We start from the raw sequence: 18,940 nt of genomic DNA, 5'->3' as shown, positions 1-18,940 counted from the left end.
TGGGGTTTGTGCCCTGGTTTGCATCACTCGGCCCTGAGGCTGGCACCCACGTTGATGAGCCACTCCAAGCAGCTTGACATCCTGTGTGAGCTGTGTGGACCCAGCCTCTCACTCCCGCAGGCAGCCAGAGGCCCGAGAGGGAGAGAAATCCGCTCCCTTGACGTCTGGGGAGGGATGGGTTAAACCCACCGAGTTCCTCACCCCAGATCAGAGCAGGAGAAGCCGGCCCGGGTTGGGGACGTAATAACTAGAGGGACCTTCCTGTGCCAGCCCCGACCGACACTTGGGTCCCCAGCCCGGCTCCCGGCCTGTGTGTGCGCAGGGCCAGTCCCCGGCTGCAGCCCCGGGCCCCGGCAGGGCGGTGAGCGGGGCAGACGCGGCTCCGGGGCGGGAGGGAAACAGCCGCAGAGGGAGGAAATCGCTGTCGGGAGGAAGCGGCCGCAGGGCCGGGGATCTGAGCTGCCCTGTGCCTGGGACCAGAGAGATCCCCCCTCCCTGCCAGCTGGTCCTATAGAAGATATAACCGCCCCCGCCCCTTGTCTCTCTGCTTAGCCCCTGGGCAGCGCGCAGGGTCCCCGCTAGAGAGTCTCTGTTCCAGCCCCTGCTGCGGAGTCTGGCTGCACTTGGAGCTCGGGGCATGCCCATGTCTACACTGTAGGGGCACAGGGACAGTGCTGTCCTGCTAACTCCACGGCATAGGTGCTTCCTACAGCAGTGGAAGGGATGTAGTTTATGTACCTCTCCCACAGGCAGTAGCTAGGACCAAGGAAGACTTCTCCCCTTGACCTGGCCACATCTGTATTGGGCCTAACTACAGCACAGCCCGTGACATTTTTCACAGCCCTGAGCGATGCCGCTAGGTCGAGCTAATTTTTAGGCGTGGATGAGGCCCCTGGCAGTAGAGGCTGGTACCTCTGGCCCCAAAGATCCCTCGTTTGATCCCCATTGCCTGTCACATTAGCACGTCTTCCACCCAGATGTTTTGTCTTCAGGACCCCCATGCTGTGCCCATGGGTCTCCTGGCCCTTTTTGCCATGTGCCGCAATCATATGTCCCTCCAGGCAAGAAGTTCAAACTCACAGAGCGTCCTTTGTAACAGCTGTTCAACCCAGCCCTGGTCGCCCCTCTTTTCTGTCTTCAGGGCTGGATTTCCACCCCCCAGACCAGCCGTGAGTCCCAGATGGAGCCAGAGGTAGAGCCGTGCACGCTGGATCCCCAGTGCTCCAGTGACAGCTGTGTCCCTACAGACACTTCTGCAGGTGAGAGACACTTCTTAACTAACCCTGGCTCCCCAAGATGCCCTGAGCCCGTCCGGTCCTGCCTCATCTCGTCCAGTTCGGCACTGGAACCAACAGCTGCCACATCAATGTGACAGGGGTCAGTTGTGACTCCAGCTGGATAAGTAATCTGAGACATTCGGGATGGATTTGTTTTGTCAGACACACTTCTGTTTATAAATGGCAGGTAAAGTGTTAATCCACGAGGCACAGATGTTCACAGCGTGGAACAGGCGTGTGTAGTGGATGGTTATAAGCACTACAAGGTGTGTAGATGGTTTTGTTTGGTGTTTGTATAGGGCTAGGACAATGAGGTCTTTGTCCACCACGTGGGCTCCTAAATGCTGCAGTAATATAAATAAATCGCACTAATAGTAATAATAATTATACACCATGGGTTTAAGTAGCTTATTGAGCTGCTCTATCCAGTCACTCACCATTCTTCAAGACATCTAAGAATCATTTATAAATGGAGCCTTATTATAAATTTGTTCTGCCTTGTGAATTCTCAGATTTGTCAAACTAAATGTTTCTCACATTTCTCCAGTTAAATAGACACATGTTGTTCAGCCAGGAGTTACTGGGTGGAGGAGGGAATTGCTGGGGAGATTCTCTGGCCTGCGTTAGGAAGGAGAACATAAGAATGGCCATACTGGGTCAGACCTATGGTCTATGTTGCCCAGTGTCCTGTCTTCCGACAGGTGCCAAATGCTTCAGAGGGAATGAACAGAACAGGGCAACTTACTGAGTGATCCATCCCCTGTCGTCCAGTCCCAGCTTCTGTCAGTCAGAGGTTTGGGGGCACCCAGAGCATGGGGTTGCATCTCTAACCATCTTGGCTAATAGCCATTGGAGGGTGGACTGGGTGGTTATGATGGGCCCTGCTGGCCTTAAATTAATTATTGGTTGGCAGATCATGCTAACAGTGATTGCTATAGAAGTGTACACAACTCACAAACTGGGCTACATTGGCGAGTTAAAGGGGGTTCCAAAGAGGATGGATCTAGACTGTTCTCAGTGGTGGCAGATGACAGAACAAGGAGTAATGGTCTCAAGTTGCAGTGGGGAGGTTTAGGTTGGATATTAGGAAAAACTTTAACTAGAAGGGTGGTGAAGCACTGGAATGGGTTACCTAGGGAGGTGGTGGAATCTCCTTCCTTAGAGGTTTTTAAGGTCAGGCTTGACAAAGCCCTGGCTGGGATGATTTAGTTGGGGATTGGTCCTGCTTTGAGCAGGGGGTTGGACTAGATGACCTCCTGAGGTTCCTTCCAATCCTAATCTTCTATGATTCTAACCCTGTCAGCCTATCTCCATCCATGTTCATCTCTCTGCCCCATGTGTACTCATCTCTTGGAGAATCCACCCCATTCCTAGGGGAGCTGTTCCAGTGGTTAATTCCCCTCCCTGGTAAACATGGTCTGTGGCCAAAAGGGCTAGTGCAGTCCTTGGATGCATAAACAAGGGAATCTCTAATAGAAGCAGAGAGGTTATTTTATCTCTGTATTTGTCATTGGTCCAACCGCTCTTAGAATTCTGTGTCCAGTTCTGGTGTCCACAATCCAAGCAGGATGCTTAAAAATTGGAGAGGGATTCAGAGAAGAGCCACAAGAATGATTAAAGGATTAGGAAACCTGCCTTATAGTGAGAGACTCCAGAAGCTCAAACAATTGAATTTAATAAAGAGAAGGTTAAGGGGTGACTTGACCACAGTCTATAAGTATCTACATGGGGACAGAGAAAGGTCCAACACAATCCAATCGCTGGAAGTTATAGACTCATAGACTTTAAGGTCAGAAGGGACCATTATGATCATCTAGTCTGACCTCCCACATTATGCAGGCCACAAAAGCCGACCCACCCACTCCTGGAATAATTCTCTCCCTTGACTCAGCTGTTGAAGTCCCCAAATCATGATTTAAAGACTTCAAGTCGTAGAGAATCCTCCAGCAAGCGACCCCTGCCCAGCAAGTGACCCCTGCCCCATGCTGCGGAGGAAGGCGAAAAACCTCCTGGGCCTCTGCCAATCTACCCTGGAGGAAAATTCCTTCCCGACCCGAAATATGGCGATCAGCTGAACCCTGAGCATGCGGTCAAGATTCTCCAGCCAGACCCTCCGGAAAAAGTTCTCTGTAGTAACTTTTAATATCCCATCATTGACCATTGTTACTAATTACCAGCGATGGCACGTTATTGACCTATTGACTAAAATCACGTTATCCCATCAAACCGTCCCCTCCATAAACTTATCAAGCTTAATCTTAAAGCCAGAGAGGTCTTTCGCCCCCACTGTTTCCCTCGGAAGGCTGTTCCAGAACTTCACCCCTCTGATGGTTAGAAACCTTCGTCTAATTTCAAGCCTAAACTTCCCGACGGCCAGTTTATATCCATTTGTTCTTGTGTCCACATTATTACTGAGCTGAAATAATTCCTCTCCCTCTCTGGTATTTATCCCTCTGATATATTTAAAGAGAGCAATCATATCCCCCCTCAGCCTTCTTTTGGTTAAGGTAAACAAACCGAGCTCCCCGAGTCTCCTTTCATACGACAGGTTTTCCATTCCTCGGATCATCCTAATGGCCCTTCTCTGTACCCGTTCCAGTTTGAATTCATCCTTTTTAAACATGGGAGACCAGAACTGCACACAGTACTCCAAATGAGGTCTCACCAGTGCCTTGTATAATGGAACCAGCACCTCCCTATCCCTACTAGAAATACCTCGCCTAATGCATCCCAAGACCGCATTAGCTTTTTTCACGGCCACGTCACATTGCTGACTCATAGTCATCCTGCGATCAACCAGGACTCCGAGGTCCTTCTCCTCTTCCGTTACTTCCAACCGATGCGTCCCCAGCTTATAACTAAAATTCTTGTTAGTCATCCCTAAATGCATAACCTTACACTTCTCACTATTAAATTTCATCCTATTACTATTACTCTAGTTTACAAGGTCATCCAAATCTCCCTGCAGGATATCCCGATCCTTCTCCGAATTGGCAATACCTCCCAACTTTGTGTCATCAGCAAACTTTATCAGCACACTCCTACATTCGGTTCCGAGGTCAGTAATAAATAGATTAAATAAAATCGGACCCAAAACCGAACCTTGAGGAACTCCACTGGTAACCTCCCTCCAACCTGACAGTTCACTTTTCAGTACGACCCGCTGCAGTCTCCCCTTTAACCAGTTCTTTATCCACCTCTGGATTTTCATATCGATCCCCATCTTTTCCAATTTAACCAATAATTCCTCATGCGGTACCGTATCAAACACTTTGCTGAAATCGAGGTATATTAGATCCTCCGCATTTCCTTTATCTAAAAAATCTGTTACTTTCTCAAAGAAGGAGATCAGGTTGGTTTGGCACGATCTACCTTTCGTAAAACCGTGTTGTAATTTGTCCCAATTGCCATTGACCTCAAGGTCCTTAACTACTCTCTCCTTCAAATTTTTTTCCAAGACCTTGCATATTACAGATGTTAAACTAACAGGCCTGTAGTTACCCGGGTCACTTTTTTTCCCCTTCTTGAAAATAGGAACCACATTAGCTATTCTCCAGTCAAACGGTACCACCCCCGAGTTTACCGATTCATTAAAAATTATTGCTAACGGGCTTGCAATTTCTCACGCCAGTTCCTTTAATATTCTCGGATGAAGATCATCCGGTCCGCCCGATTTAGTCCCATTAAGCTGTTCGAGTTTGGCTTCTACCTCGGATATGATAATGTCAACCCCCCCTCCTTTCTTCCCATCCGTCACGCTGCCACTATTCCTAAGCCCTTCATTAGCCTCATTAAAGACCGATGCAAAATATTTGTTTAGACATTGTGCCATGCCTAGATTATCCTTAATCTCCACTCCATCTACAGTCTTAAGCGGTCCCACTTCTTCTTTCTTTGTTTTCTTCCTATTTATATGACTATAAAACCTCTTACTATTGGTTTTAATTCCCCTCGCAAGGTCCAACTTTACACGGCTTTTGGCCTTTCTCACTCCATTTCTACATGCTCTGACCTCAATAAGGTAGGTTTCTTTGCTGATCCCTCCCATCTTCCACTCCTTGTACGCTTTCTGTTTTTTCTTAATCACCCCTCTGAGACGCTCGCTCATCCAGCTCGGTCTAAATCTCCTGCCCACGAACCGTTTTCCCTTTCTCGGGATACAAGCCTCCGACAGCTCCTGCAACTTCAACTTGAAATAATCCCAGGCGCCTTCCACCTTTAGATCCATAAATATGTTAGTCCAATCCACTTCCCTAACTAGTCGCCTTAATTTATTAAAGTTAGCCCTTTTGAAATCGTAAACCTTAGTCTCCGATTTAATTCTGTTGATCCTTCCATTTAGTTTAAACCGAATTAGCTCATGATCACTCGAGCCAAGGTTGTCCCCTACGACCATTTCCTCAACGAAGTCCTCACTACTCACCAAAACCAAATCTAAAATGGCATCCCCCCTCGTCGGTTCAGCAACTACTTGATGAAGGAATTCATCAGCTATCACGTCTAGGAAAATCTGAGCCCTATTATTGTTACTAGCATTTGTTCCCCAGTCTATATCCGGGAAGTTAAAGTCTCCCATGATTACACAGTTCCTATTAGTATTTACTTCCCTAAAAACATTAAAGAGTTCTCTGTCCATATCCAGGCTAGATCCCGGCGGTCTATAGCACACCCCAAGCACTATCCCAGGGGAGGCTCTAGTAGTTCTTTTACCCAGTGTGATTATCGCCCAGACGGACTCCGTCTTATCCATTCCATCACTTATTATTTCTTTACAGTTTACCTCATTATTGACATACAATGCTACTCCCCCACCTTTGCCTTTGTTCCGGTCCTTCCTACACAGCACATACCCTTCCATACCTGTACTCCAGTCATGACTACCGTTCCACCACGTTTCGATTATTCCTACAATATGAAGCTTAGACAAATTCAGACTGGAAGTAAGGGGTACATTTTTAACGTTGAGAGTAATGAACCACTGGAACAGTATCCAAAAGGATCGTGGTGGATTCTCCATCCCTGACAGTTTTAAAATCAAGTTTAGATGTTTTTCTAAAAGCTCTGCCCGAGGAAAGATTTGGAGGCAGGTCTCTGACCTGTGTTATACAGGAAGTCAGACGAGATGATCACAACAGTCTCTTGTGGCCTTGGAATCTATGAAGTTATACAGCCAAGGACCTTGATACTGGGTGAAGTTCTCTGGCCTGGGTTACACAGGAGGCCGACTGGATGGGCACAATGGGCTCTTCGGCCTTGACATCCACAGGCGAAGTCCTGGCCCCATTGTAGTCCATGGAATCATGGATTCCAAGGCTAGAAGGGACCACTGTGATTATCTAGTCTGTTGTGCTGTATCACACAGGCCAGAGAACTTCCCTGAGTTAATTCCTGTTTGAACTAGGCCGGATCTTTTAGAAAAACCTCCACACTTGCTTTAAAACTTGTCATGGAGAATCCGCCACAACCCTTGGTAGGTTGTCCCTATGGTTGATTACTCTCACTGTTAAAAATGCATGCCTCATAAACCCAGCACATCCTGGATTTCAACCCATGATACCTCTCCTAGCCTGCGTGTCGTGCTGGGACACTGGCTCCCAGCCAGCTCCGTCTCTAGAGGGTGGGTTGGGAGACGGTTTTTCAGCCCAGTGAGTGGTGATCTGTTTTCATGTCGTTCCAGCTGGCAACGAGGCGCAGAGTGGGGACAAGGAGGGGAGTCCTGGCCCGGAGGATGGGGCGCTGTCAGGCGGGTCCGAGTGGGAGTTGTCCCCCAGCCCCGACCGGGAGTGGCCGCCGATGACGCTCCCCACTGCCAACTCAGGGAAACCCTACAACTGTGCCGACTGCGGCAAAGCCTTCACCTGGCCCTCACACCTGGTGCAGCACCGGCGCATGCACACGGGTGAGCGCCCTTACCGCTGTGCCGACTGCGGCAAAGGCTTCGCCGACAGCTCGTCCCTAGTTAAGCACGGCCGGACCCACACAGGAGAGCGCCCCTACACCTGCCCCCAGTGTGGCAAAGGCTTTGTGGACAGTTCGTCACTCACCAAGCATGCCCGTACCCACACAGGCGAGCGCCCCTACAGTTGCCCCAGCTGTGGACGCGGCTTCGCCGACAGCTCCCGGCTGGCCCAGCACCGACGCACCCATGCTGGGGAGCGACCTTACTGCTGCCCCGACTGTGGGAGGGCATTTGGCCGTCGGGCACACCTGATCGAGCACCGGTACACCCACACTGGCGAGAAACCCCACCGCTGCCACCAGTGTGGCAAAGGGTTCAGCCAGAGCTCCAACCTGACGCAGCACCAGAAGACCCACCTGGCGGAGAAGCCTTTCATCTGCCCACAGTGCGGGAAGGGGTTCTGTCTGCGCTCCCAGTTGGCCAAGCACCAGCGGCTGCACAGCCCTGACAACCCCCATCGCTGTCCCCAGTGCCACAAGGGCTTTGTGGACCGCTCCCCGCTCCTCAAGCACCTGAGGATCCACACCGGGGAGCGGCCCTTCCGGTGCACTGAGTGTGGGAAAACTTTCAGCATGAGTTCACACCTCACACAGCATCAGCGAGTCCACACTGGTGAGAAACCCCACCACTGCCACCAGTGCGGCAAGGCATTTGCCCAGAGCTCCAACCTGACGCAGCACCTGCGCACGCATACTGGGGAGCGCCCATACAAGTGCCCCAAATGTGGCCGGGCCTTCAGTGATAGCTCCAGCTTCTTGAGGCACCAGCGGCTGCACAGTGGGGAGCGGCCCTACCGCTGCCACCACTGCGGCAAGGGCTTCGCTGATGGCAAAGTGCTGCGCAAGCACCAACTGACCCATAGCGGTGAGCGGCCCTTTGCCTGTGGGCAGTGTGGCCGCGCCTTTGCCCAGAGCTCCAACCTGGTGCAACACCAGGCCATCCACACCGGTGAGCGGCCCCACCGCTGCCACCAATGCGGCAAAGGGTTCTGCTTTCCCTCGCAGCTGGCGCAGCACCGGAAGCTCCATGCCACTATTATTGTGGTGGACGATGGCGATAACGAACTCCCCTCCCCACCTGCCAACTAAGCCCCTCCAGTCCCCGGCTGCCCTGGGTGGGGATTGAACCCGGGGCTCCTCTGTTGCTTGAGTTACCGGGCCAAGAGGGTGATACAGACTTGTAATCCTTTATCCAGCCACTAGAGAGGGACAGGGAGCAGGTTTAGTGCTACAGCTGATCAAGGGACAGAAAGAAAAACAGTTTTACTAAGTCAATCTGGTTCTGGAACAAGACACTTTTTTTCTTGTAATCGAAATTGTTGGTGATATTTCCCCCCGCCCCCCCAAGTCATGTGACTATTGGAAAATCTCAGCTTTTTAAAAAAGTTATTTTCTGATCTTCATGGTTGGGGAGAAAAGCTGGGAAAATTACTCCAAATGGCTCAGAATTGTGACTAAACAGACCCTTCCATTTACGATTTTCAACCTCTCATGATGTTTTTAAGCCATGATTATTCTGGGGGCTGGCTCGTGATTTTTGAATGCTTAGAGTGGCCATGCTGCTGGGGTTAAATTTTGGAGATATTTGTGAACCCACTCCAATCCCAGTGGAGTTGGTGGAATTTGTTCATGTGTCTCACAGTTGTGAAGGGTTTAGGAATCCACCAGAGGCTGAACTTATAGCCAGAATTCTAAGGCTAAGGTGTAATTCATTGGCTTAATGCCTGTGGCCATGTCTCCCTCTAGTGCACAGCCCTGGCTACTACAATACCCACTGCTCACTCACAGCTGGGGGAGTTACCCCTTTAGCTCAGGGTAGCATGGCATCATGCATTGGGGTTGGGATTGGGGCTAACGGACGAGAGCTGGTCAGGAAATGATTTGTTTGTCCCCATGAAATGTTTTAATGAAAACATGGTTGGGAAAAATGTGTTTCCTTGAAATTTTTCATCTAAACTTTTGTGGAAAATGTTCAGGGTTTTTGTCAACAAATTTAAAGCTGAGAAAATTTGGGTTCCCAAAACCCAAACAGTTTCCAGGTATTTTTCAATGCCATGGAAATTTCTAGGGGAAAAAAAATGTTTTGTCAACAACAACAAAAGACCAGGGGGATGGGACGGGACAGGACGACATTTCCCACCTAAAAGTCTTTGGATGGCCAGCATCTGATCAGCTTTGGAAGACAGTCACGTGCCCAAATTCCTTCAGATCCTGTAATAATCACCTTTGGGGGCTGAGAACCCATGGGTTGGATATACAAGAATAAACAACACATCACAATGGAATTGGCTCCTTGCTTTTCAAGCCTTTTTGGAAGTGTCACACAATTGCTCCTATTTGATTGAAACCTCCCTGGTTTTATATATGTAATATGAAAAGTAATGTTTTCCTCCATTCTTTTCCCAAAACTTTTGTGTGTTCATTTTCTTAGAAAACCAACACTTAAAAATAATACTTAGGGAAGATTAGAAATAACAACCTACACTTTTTGTTTTATTTGTTACAACACAAAACAAAAAATAAAAACCAAGGAAAGGTTTTTCTTCACCAGGCAAAAAACTTTGTTAACTACAGGAGTCTAACAACAGTATCACAAATTAAGGGATAGCCATTAATAACCTTAACTCCGCCCTTCAGGAAGTGTTTTGTTAAAGACTGGGCTACTGTTGTTAGGACTCCTCCACTTGGATTTGGATGTTAGGAGTTCGACTTCCCAGCTGGGATTTTTCAAAGGAGTTGAAGAGAATTTGGTTTCTAAATTCAATGGGATTAAATTAATTAGAGTGAATTGACATTTTGTAAGCAAAACCTATTCCTGGCAAAAAATGAAGTTGAGTGAAAAATGGAGTTTTTCTCATGAAAACGTTATTTTCAACAAAACATTTTGACTGGTGATTACAAAATGCACATTTCTGTTTAATTTCCAATTGGATTTTTTTGCTTTGCTCTCCTCGCCTCAAACACACTTTCTGTCTCACTTCTACTTTCACCCATCATTTGCAGTGAGGAAAAAAAGAGGGGAAAAAATAACCCCAAAATCCCCAAATTGAAAACTTTTTTTTTAAATCCAGACCGAAATTGTGATTTGAAAATAAAATGTTTCTTTCTTTCTCAAAAATATTGTAACCAGTTCTAGATCAGATTTCCTGAGGGGATTTCAAGATCTTTTGTATGCTGGAAATCTGCCCCGATTCAAGACATCAGCTGCACCAATAGAAGTAGTGATTTCCATAGTCTTCCCTAGGGGGTTACATTGGGACAGGTACATGACGAGCAGCTGCAATCAGCAGAAATCCCAACTTAGACAATGTTTGGGTTAAACTCTTCTTTCCTGAATCCTCCGTATTTATTAGGCGCCACTTTAGAGACACCTGTGAACCTCTTCTCAGATGTATCCGGCACCTGGCTGCTTCTTGTGAAGTGTTGATAGAAGCCGTCATTGCTATGATCCTTTCAGGATTGGACCTCTGTGGCCTAAAAGGTGACCTAGTTTGGGACATCTTTAAAAGGGCCTGATTCTGAATAAAGCGTTGAGCACTTTTCCTCCCAAAATCAGGACCCCTTTAAGGTATTGAGCTGGGATGCGCACAGCCTTAAAATCTCTAGTCACTTCTGAAAATCTTGGCAGAAGGGATTAAGTCCAAACTCCCAAATATCATAGAATACCAGGGTTGGAAAGGACCTCAGGAGGTCATCTAGTCCAACCCCCTGCTCAAAGGGAGACCAATCCCCAGACAGATTTTTGCCCCACATCCCTAAATAGCCCCCTCAAGGATTGAATTCACAACCCTGGGTTTAGTAGGCCAATGCTCAAACCACTGAGCTATCCCTCCTCCCTATCGGGGGTATTTGTTCACTTTTAGCTACAGGATTCTAACAACACCATCAGAAATAGAGGGATGTGCACTCATGACCTTAACTCTGCCCTGGAGGATGAATTTTGCTTTTAACTCAAGGACTCTACAATGATGCAGCAAATTAAGGGATATTTGTGATTAACCTTACCTCTGCCCGTCATGTGTTATATTTATCTGTGGGTTTAGCAACAACTGCTAGCATCTGATGTAGGGTTGCCAATGTTCCCGGATTGTCCTGGAGTCTCCAAGAATTAAAGATTCATCTTTAATTAAAGATTATGTCATGTGATGATACCTCCAGGAATGTGTTCAACCAAAATTGGCAACCTTAATCTCATGAGGAGGTGAGACTTGGACATTACCACGCTGCATTTGGAGACCTTACTGTGTTCTACTTGCCAAACCCTCTTCCAAACTTTTTTTCCTTTGTAACATCTTTTTCAGTCCCTCCTTCATTTGCACCTTGCCATAAATCCTCTCTGTTTCAGTTACTCGTGTGTTTCTTTTTTCTCTTTATTCCATTGATTAGACTTGCCATTTCAATAAGCAGTCCCCTGCATTTTAGTCCTGGTTCTGGGTCAAGTTTTTATTTGTTTCTTTCTTTCTTTGGTGGTTTTTGTTATTGTTTAACAATTTTAACTCCGACATCTTTTCTCCAAACTGCTGCTCAGTCATTTGATTTCCCAAAAGAACAAAAAAGGTGTAAACAGTCTGATTCACAATCCCTTCAATGCTCAACTCAGCAGGTTTCATTCCCAGGCCAGTGTCTTGCCGCTAGACCACGCTGTCAAAGCTACTGAGAGAATGTGGCGGTGGTGAGGGGGGCAGAGTCAGAACTCTTGGGTTCGATTCCCAGTCTAGGGATGGGAGTAAGCGGTACAAGAATGTCTGTGCAGTTGTGATCCCTACAGTGAGCTGTCAGATGCAGTGAATTCTCAGGCATCTCCAGCTCAGGTTCCCAATACATCATAACTGGTCTCCTGGGTCTGACATGTGGGCAGCTTGTCCCCTCCCCCTAGCAGCATCCTGGCATTCATCCAGACTGGATTCAGCTGCTCCCTTCCAACCTCAGAACAAACAGATCCTTCCCCCATTGGAATGGGGCTCAGACCCAGATCTCCCCCACAGCTGTTCAGAGTGAATGTGCCAGAGCTATGTGCCAGCCAGACCCCACCCGCACCCCAGAGACCCTCGGAGCTAGCTCCCCACCCCATCTATAACACTGCCTTCCTGCTATGCTGACACTGTTTCCCTGAAAGAGCAACCCCCCACAAATGCTCCCTGTCACAGCTCCCATTTCAGGAGCAGACCCCATCTCCATTGAGCCAATTATTCCCAGCTCTGGGAAGGAAATGGGGTCTAGTGAGTTAGAGGGGGGATCGGAAAGGGGGAGTCAGGACTCCTGGTTTCTATCCCCAGCTCTGCGAAGGAAGTGGGGTCTAGTGGGTTAGAGTTGGGGGGAGATAGTGTAGTCACTCACACCTCCCCAGAGTACTGGATATTCCAGTACTTCCAGGAATGGTGTGCGCCCTCCCTGCCAGCATGACTTGGGGGGAAATTCTTTCCTGACCACAAATGTGGCGAGCAGTTATACCTCGATCTTCAATTGGGTTCTGTTCTCTCTGAGCTTTGTGACTCTTTCGTTACAGAAGAGCCAAGTGCAGGGGCTCAGGAGCGGCCAGCCCCCCTCTGGCCCAGGGGGCTCTGGGATTGAGAGCTTTGGTTTGGAGCGCAGGGTCCTTCCAGATTTCAGAGCTAACCCCTCGAGAAAGCCAAGGTCTGCTGAGTCTGCAGGCAGGGCCGCCAGCCACAGAGACTCCAGGGGGGAGTGCAGTTTAGGAAGGCGTGACAAAGTGCAACTAGGATGAGCATGGCTCAGTAGGCCGCTCCGGGGGTCAGTGTGTCGGCCGACCCCAGGTTTAACCTGGTAACAACAAAAACACAACAACGGGCCGTGGGCTTTTGTTTTTAATATAAACAAACCTGCTGTGTAGTCCAGCCTCAAGTGGCATTGGCTTGGGGTGGGAGGTGGCATAGACCCCTGGGCGAACTGCAGCACTGAGGGCAGGTCCAGCCTGCCTGAGGCTGGTCTATACAGCAAAGAAGGGCCACTCCCCTGGGGCACCTCTGAGTTTGTCGCCATGGCGCAGCCTTGTTAGAAGCAGACTGGAGCCAGGGGCCAACATGGGCCCTATCTTCCTTGGGATGATGAAAGGAGAGAGCTCTGCCCCAGCAGGCCTAGCCTAAATTGGTGGTACTGGTGGGAGGAGCGTTTAGGAGACGGCGCTTCCTACTGGACGGGGAGTTCAGCACCAAGGCGGGGAAGAGAGGACTGGTGCGGCAAGATGCAGGAACCACCTTCCCTGGTGAGCTCTGATCCGAGCCGTCTGATCCTGCTCCATGGGGTGCTGCTTGGCTCAGGGGTGCAGAGAATCCAGCCACCAGCCACTTGCTCCTGCCTTGTGCCCTGACCATCTCAGCTCACACCTGCCATGGCCCCAGCCCCAACCAACCCCCTCCCCCGCCCGCCTTCAGCTCCACCTAGGCCTACGCCCCCAGTGACCCTAGCTTTGTCCTGCCCGTCCCAGCAAGGGAGTATCTCCACACTCAGTAAGGTGGTGAGTCCTCTGGTGCCTGGCTAGGTTGGAGCTGACCCGGAAGGTACGGCCGCAGTCCTGGCACTGGTAGGGTCGCTCCCCGGTGTGGATTCTCTGGTGCCGGATGAAGTTGGAGCTGCCAGCGAAGGCGCGGCCACACTCCAGGCAGCGGTAGGGGCGCTCCCCAGTGTGGGTGCGGCAGTGCTCAGCGAAGGCAGTGCTCTGCCCAAATCTCTTGCCACAATCGGGGCAGTGGTGGGGCTTCTCACCGGCGTGGCTCCGGCGGTGCCGGGCCAGGGAGGAGACACTGGCGAAGACCGCCCCACACTCAGCACACTTGTAAGGTCGCTCCCCTGTGTGGCTCCGCACGTGCTTGACTAATGCAGCCCGGAGCCGGAAGCGCCGGCCACACTCGGGGCAGCCGTGAGGTCGCTCGCCACGGTGGATTAGCTGGTGCCGGCTGAGGTGGGTGGCGCGGGTGAAGCCCTGGCTGCACTGGTGGCAGCGGTAGGGGCGCTCCCCGGTGTGGGTGCGCTGGTGCTCCACCAGTAGGGAGCTGCGGTCAAAGCTGCGCCCGCACTGGGCACATGAGAACGGCCGCTCCCCCGAGTGGCTGCGCCGGTGAATGGTCAAAAGTGAGTGGCTAGCAAAGCCTTTCCCACATTGGTGGCAGTAGTGGGATCTCTCCCCTACAGCATGTGTTCTTCGGTGCCTGGCCAGCCCCGCGCTCCCTGTGAAGCTCTCCCCACACTCGGGGCAGCACCAGGGCCCCTCACCCGCTGCATGGAGGCTCTGGTGCCGGCAGAGGTTGGAGCTCTGAGTGAAGCATTTCCCACACTGGGTGCAGCAGAACGGACGCTCCCCCGTGTGGACCCGCTGGTGCTTCGTGAGGTTCGACCTGCGGCTGAAGCCCTTTCCGCACATGGGGCAGGCGATGGGGCTTGGGGTGCCACCCACTGACCCGTCGCTCATGCCACTCTTCACGCAAATGGAACCCAGAGGTCCGGGATCCTGCTGCCCTTCCACCCAGCCATCGCCCCCCTTGGGTCTACAGGACACATTCCCTTTGCATCTGGCTGCTTCCCTTTCATGCTGCAAAGTCTCTTCCTTGCTTCTACGCGGGATCTCGGCACCTGGAAGATGAGCCAGATGGGAGTCATTGCTGCACTGACGCCCAGAGGAGGTGCCAGGGGGCGGATCAGGAGTGGCCTGTAATAATCTATGGCTGCTCTAGATGTTTGTCTCCCTAATGTACGGAGGGTTACTGCAGCATCTATCGGGTCAGTTCCATATCCTGGCAGTCAGGAACCGTGGCTGGACAATAGCCCAGGTCAGAGCTCTTGAGATGCACACCCAGGACTAGCTACCTCTGCCCTCCCACCTCTGGTGGGCCAGACCCACCTTCCTAGGGCTGAGATCCAGATCCTCAAAGGTACTTCAAACTCCTAACTTCTACTGAAATCAATGGGAACCTTTGAGGATCTGTGTCTGAATCACCCCCGCCCCCATGAAGCGGGGAGGGGACAGTCAGAGACCGAGGGGGAGCGGGGGGTTAAAGAGACGCACACTTCCTGAAAGACTGGTTTTGCATGTTGGTTAAGGGGGAGAAACTGCCACCCTGGATCTCCAGAGCTGGGGGTGTCTCAAGGAAGCTAAGCCTGCCTAGCATGGAAGATGAGGGAGTTAGCTACCCTCTCCTCTTTATTCACCTGCTGGAGTGCCAGGAGTGAAATCAAAGGGTGGTCCCTCACAGATGGTCTCCGAGTACCCTCACCTTCTTGGGCGCCTCTTGGCATCTCCTGTTCCTTGGAGCACTGGGGGTCTGGGACTTGCAGCTCTTCCCATCGCTCCATGTGGGACACGAGGTCGGGTTTGGGAACGGGGACGCCTGCCCCTGGAACAGCAGAGAGGAGGCATCGGAGATTATCACAGCACTGAGAACTTCTTACTGTCACTACCAACAGTAGCACCTAGAAATCCCAGCAGAGATCAGGGCCCCATTGTGCCAGGGACCCGCACGAGCACCCAATGACCGAGTTTGGGGCTCTGTTGCCCGGGGTGCTGTATGGGCACGCAGTGCAAGAAACTCCCTGCCCTGAACAGCTTACTACTGTCTACTCTAAATAGACAAAGTGCAGGAGTATGAACTGAGGCCCGAAGAGGAAAGGTGATTTGTCCAAGGTCTATAGCAGAACCATGAATCGAACCCAGGAGTTCGGAGTCCTTGTCCAGCACTCAGCCAATGCCTGTGTCACAAGTTCTGTCCAATAAAAGTAGGGTTGTCAATTAATTGCAGTCAACGCAAGCAATTAACAGAAAACAAATTAACTAGATTAAAAAATAGTCATGATTAATCACTGTTTTAATCGCACTGTTAAACCATTATAGAATACCAATTTAAATGTATTATAAATATTTCTGGATTTTTTTCTATATTTTCAAATATATTGATTTCAATTACAACACAGAATACAAAGTGTACAGTGCTCACTTTATATTAGTATTTTTTATTACAAATATTTGCACTGTAAAAAAGATAAACAGAAGAAATGGTATTTTTCAGTTCACTTCATACAAGTACTATAGCACAATCTCTTTATTGTGAAAGTGCAACTTACAAATGTAGAATTATTATTATTACTTTAGAACCTACAAGTCAAAGCATGAAGAGGCATACTAATGTTTAGCATATCTGACACATAAATACCTTGCAGCGCCAGCTACAACAGTACCATGCGAACGCCTTTTCTCACTTTCAGGTGACGTAATTAAGAAGCGGGCAGCATTATGTCCTGTCAATGTAAACAACCTTGTTTGTCTGAGCGATTGGCTGAACAAGAAATAGGACTGAGTGGACTTGTAGACTCTGAAGTTTTACATTGTTTTGTTTTTGAGTGTAGTTTATGTAAAAAAATAATTCTACATTTGTAAATTGCACTTTCACAATAAAGAGATTGCACCACAGTACTTGTATGAGGTGAACTGAAAAATAATATAAAGTGAGCACTATAAACACTCTACACTTTGTATTTTGCGTTGTAATTGAAATCAGTATGTTTGAAAATGTAGAAAAACATCCAAACATATTTATAATAAATTTAAATTGATATTCTATTATTGTTTAACACTGCGATTAAAACTGTGATTAATCGTGACTATTTTTTAAATCTCATGATTAATTGTAATTATTTTAGTATCAGAGGGGTAGCCGTGTTAGTCTGAATCTGTAAAAAGCAACAGAGGGTCCTGTGGCACCTTTGAGACTAACAGAAGTATTGGGAGCATAAGCTTTCGTGGGTAAGAACCTCACTTCTTGCATCTGAAGAAGTGAGGTTCTTACCCACGAAAGCTTATGCTCCCAATACTTCTGTTAGTCTCAAAGGTGCCACAGGACCCTCTGTAATTATTTTGTTAATCATTTGACAACCCCAGATAAAAGATCTTACCTCACCCACTTTGTCTCTCTGATATCCTAGAACCAACACAGCTACATTGCATATCACAAGAGACATAATGTCCTCCTAAATTGGCATTACTTGGGCACAGGATGCCCAGGGCATTGCTAATGGGTAAGGCATCTGATTTTAGATGATAAACACCCACAACACACCCCAATACAAAGAAAAGAAATCAAACATTGGAAGGGTTATAAGGGCTTGTCTAGACGGAGCAGTAATGTGCACTACAGGAGTATGATTTCTCAAATGAACGAATGTGTTGAGCATTAATTGGGCCACAGGGATCCTGCTGGTGCGCATTAGAAGCTCCCTAGTGTGCTCTACCATAGTGCTGTTTGAAACAGTGCTACGTAAAAGCGCACAAGGGTCCATAGCAAATAAATTACTCATTACACTATATACAAAGAGAAAGCCCTGAAACCCCCCAGTTTTTGATATCTACACAGAACTCAAAAATTGTTATAAATAACACCCGAAAAACTGAAGTTAGTGAACCCCAAAAGCAGAAGCCCCACTAACAGGTCACTGAGGGCCCTCAGTGCCAGCCCAGCTGCTGTTCCCACCATGTGGGCATTTAGAGGAGTTGGGTGAGTCCTATCTCCAGCTCCCACACCACAAACTAACTCACCCTTGGTAGACTGTGTGGCCAGGGAACAGGTGGCTCCCTGGAGAGGGAATCATTGCTCCACCAGACACCAGGCCCCCTCCTTCATGCCTTCTCCACAGCTGGGCTGCCCCTACACTTCCTCCCCACAGCGTAAGTCAGCCCACACCCGGGATCATCGCTGGCACAGCCATTCCCCCCGGGCAGGGCAGGCCCTCGCCTGCAGCACAAACCCCGGGGCTACCGGGGGGGGGGTCCTCCGGTCCCAGCCGCGGTTCGGCTCCGATCCCACCCAGCCCTGCGGTGCAATTTCCTGCCTCTGCTGCTGTTTCCCTCCCTGCCGTGGCCGCCTCTCCCCGCGCCCCTACTCACCGCCGGGCCGGGGCGATCCCCCGGGGGCTGCAGACTGGGGCTCGCCCTGCGCGCACACACTGGCGGGGAGGGGAGCGGGGCTCGGGACCCAGGTGCTCGGGGCTGGCACAGGAAGGTCCCTCCGCTATCCCGTCCCCCTCCCTGCTTCAGGCTCCACTCCAGGAGCTTGGTGTCTTTAACCCATTCATGCCCCAGCTCGCCGGGGAACGGAGATGTAAAGTAGGAGGGAAGACTCGGGGGGGGGGGGGGGATTTGAACCAGGGACAGGGGGCACAGAGGCGCCAGGGTGGTACAATATCAGAGGCAGCCCATGGGTTATGGCTGCCACAGCTGGGAATAAAACCCAGGCCCCCCGCTCTAACCAACTAGACTCCACTCCCCCCTCCGCAAAGAGAACCCAGGAGTCCTGAGTTCCATTCCCCTCCCCACCCACAAGACCTCATTTCCTCCCAGAGCCGGGAATAGCCGGTCAGCTGAGACAGGGTCTGCCCTGACATGGGGGGTCTGATGGGAAGCGCGGAGTGTGTGTGTGTTGGGGGGGGGGGACGGGACATTGCTTGATCTCCCAGGAGAGACAGTGCCAGCACAGCAGGAAGGCACAGGGTTATAGACAGACAGGGAGCAGGCTCTGGGAGAAGAGGAATGGGTCTGGCTGGCAAATAGCTCTGGCACACTTACTCTGAAAGACAGAGGGTGGATGTGGGTCTGAGCCCCTGTCCAATGGAGGAAGGGTCTGTTTGGGCCTAGGTTGGATAGGAGTGGCTGAGTCTAGTTTGGAGGGAGGGGGCAGCCCCAGGATGCCACTGGGGAGAGGATA

General features: G+C 50.1%; 2 protein-coding genes across 7 annotated transcripts; one reads left to right on the top strand and one right to left on the bottom strand.

Moving 5' to 3' along the window:
• The first annotated feature begins 97 nt into the window (after positions 1-97).
• Positions 98-11,583, top strand: LOC101930902 (zinc finger protein 135-like). Of its 4 annotated transcripts, XM_065594366.1 has the most exons (4): positions 98-361; positions 1,142-1,259; positions 4,246-4,335; positions 6,955-11,583. In XM_065594366.1, the coding sequence occupies exons 2-4, from the start codon at positions 1,181-1,183 to the stop codon at positions 8,322-8,324; spliced, it is 1,539 nt and encodes a 512-aa protein (XP_065450438.1). In that variant the 5' UTR covers positions 98-361; positions 1,142-1,180; the 3' UTR covers positions 8,325-11,583. The 4 variants fall into 4 exon arrangements, with proteins under 4 accessions (XP_065450438.1, XP_023969360.2, XP_065450440.1 ...); XM_024113592.3 differs by lacking the exon at positions 4,246-4,335 and having other exon boundaries at positions 103-361; XM_065594368.1 differs by having other exon boundaries at positions 105-1,259; positions 4,217-4,335.
• Positions 9,708-18,343, bottom strand: LOC135983324 (zinc finger protein 239-like). Of its 3 annotated transcripts, none has more exons than XM_065594387.1 (3): positions 18,124-18,343; positions 15,399-15,583; positions 9,708-14,822 (listed from the first exon to the last, which is right to left on the bottom strand). In XM_065594387.1, the coding sequence occupies exon 3, from the start codon at positions 14,659-14,661 to the stop codon at positions 13,657-13,659; it is 1,005 nt and encodes a 334-aa protein (XP_065450459.1). In that variant the 5' UTR covers positions 14,662-14,822; positions 15,399-15,583; positions 18,124-18,343; the 3' UTR covers positions 9,708-13,656. The 3 variants fall into 3 exon arrangements, with proteins under 3 accessions (XP_065450459.1, XP_065450457.1, XP_065450458.1); XM_065594385.1 differs by having other exon boundaries at positions 15,464-15,583; positions 18,124-18,342; XM_065594386.1 differs by lacking the exon at positions 18,124-18,343 and adding an exon at positions 17,776-18,099 and having other exon boundaries at positions 15,464-15,583.
• Positions 18,344-18,940: the final 597 nt, after the last annotated feature.

The sequence above is a fragment of the Chrysemys picta genome, chromosome 4 (genome assembly GCF_011386835.1).
Source record: "Chrysemys picta bellii isolate R12L10 chromosome 4, ASM1138683v2, whole genome shotgun sequence".
NCBI classification, from domain to species: domain Eukaryota; kingdom Metazoa; phylum Chordata; order Testudines; family Emydidae; genus Chrysemys; species Chrysemys picta.
Note: the sequence above shows the minus strand (reverse complement) of the source record. Positions and strands in the feature narration are given on the sequence as shown.

What these genes read in the sequence shown, in the direction of transcription:
- LOC135983324 (XM_065594385.1), bottom strand. Translation starts at nt 15,542, where the DNA reads ATGGAGCGATGGGAAGAGCTGCAAGTCCCAGACCCCCAGTGCTCCAAG. An exon ending in GCCAAGAGGCGCCCAAGAAG is followed by an intron (nt 14,823 to 15,463) that starts GTGAGGGTACTC and finishes CTCATCTTCCAG; the next exon opens with GTGCCGAGATCCCGCGTAGA.
- LOC101930902 (XM_065594366.1), top strand. Translation starts at nt 1,181, where the DNA reads ATGGAGCCAGAGGTAGAGCCGTGCACGCTGGATCCCCAGTGCTCCAGT. An exon ending in CCCTACAGACACTTCTGCAG is followed by an intron (nt 1,260 to 4,245) that starts GTGAGAGACACT and finishes ATCTCCCTGCAG; the next exon opens with GATATCCCGATCCTTCTCCG. An exon ending in CTCCTACATTCGGTTCCGAG is followed by an intron (nt 4,336 to 6,954) that starts GTCAGTAATAAA and finishes ATGTCGTTCCAG; the next exon opens with CTGGCAACGAGGCGCAGAGT.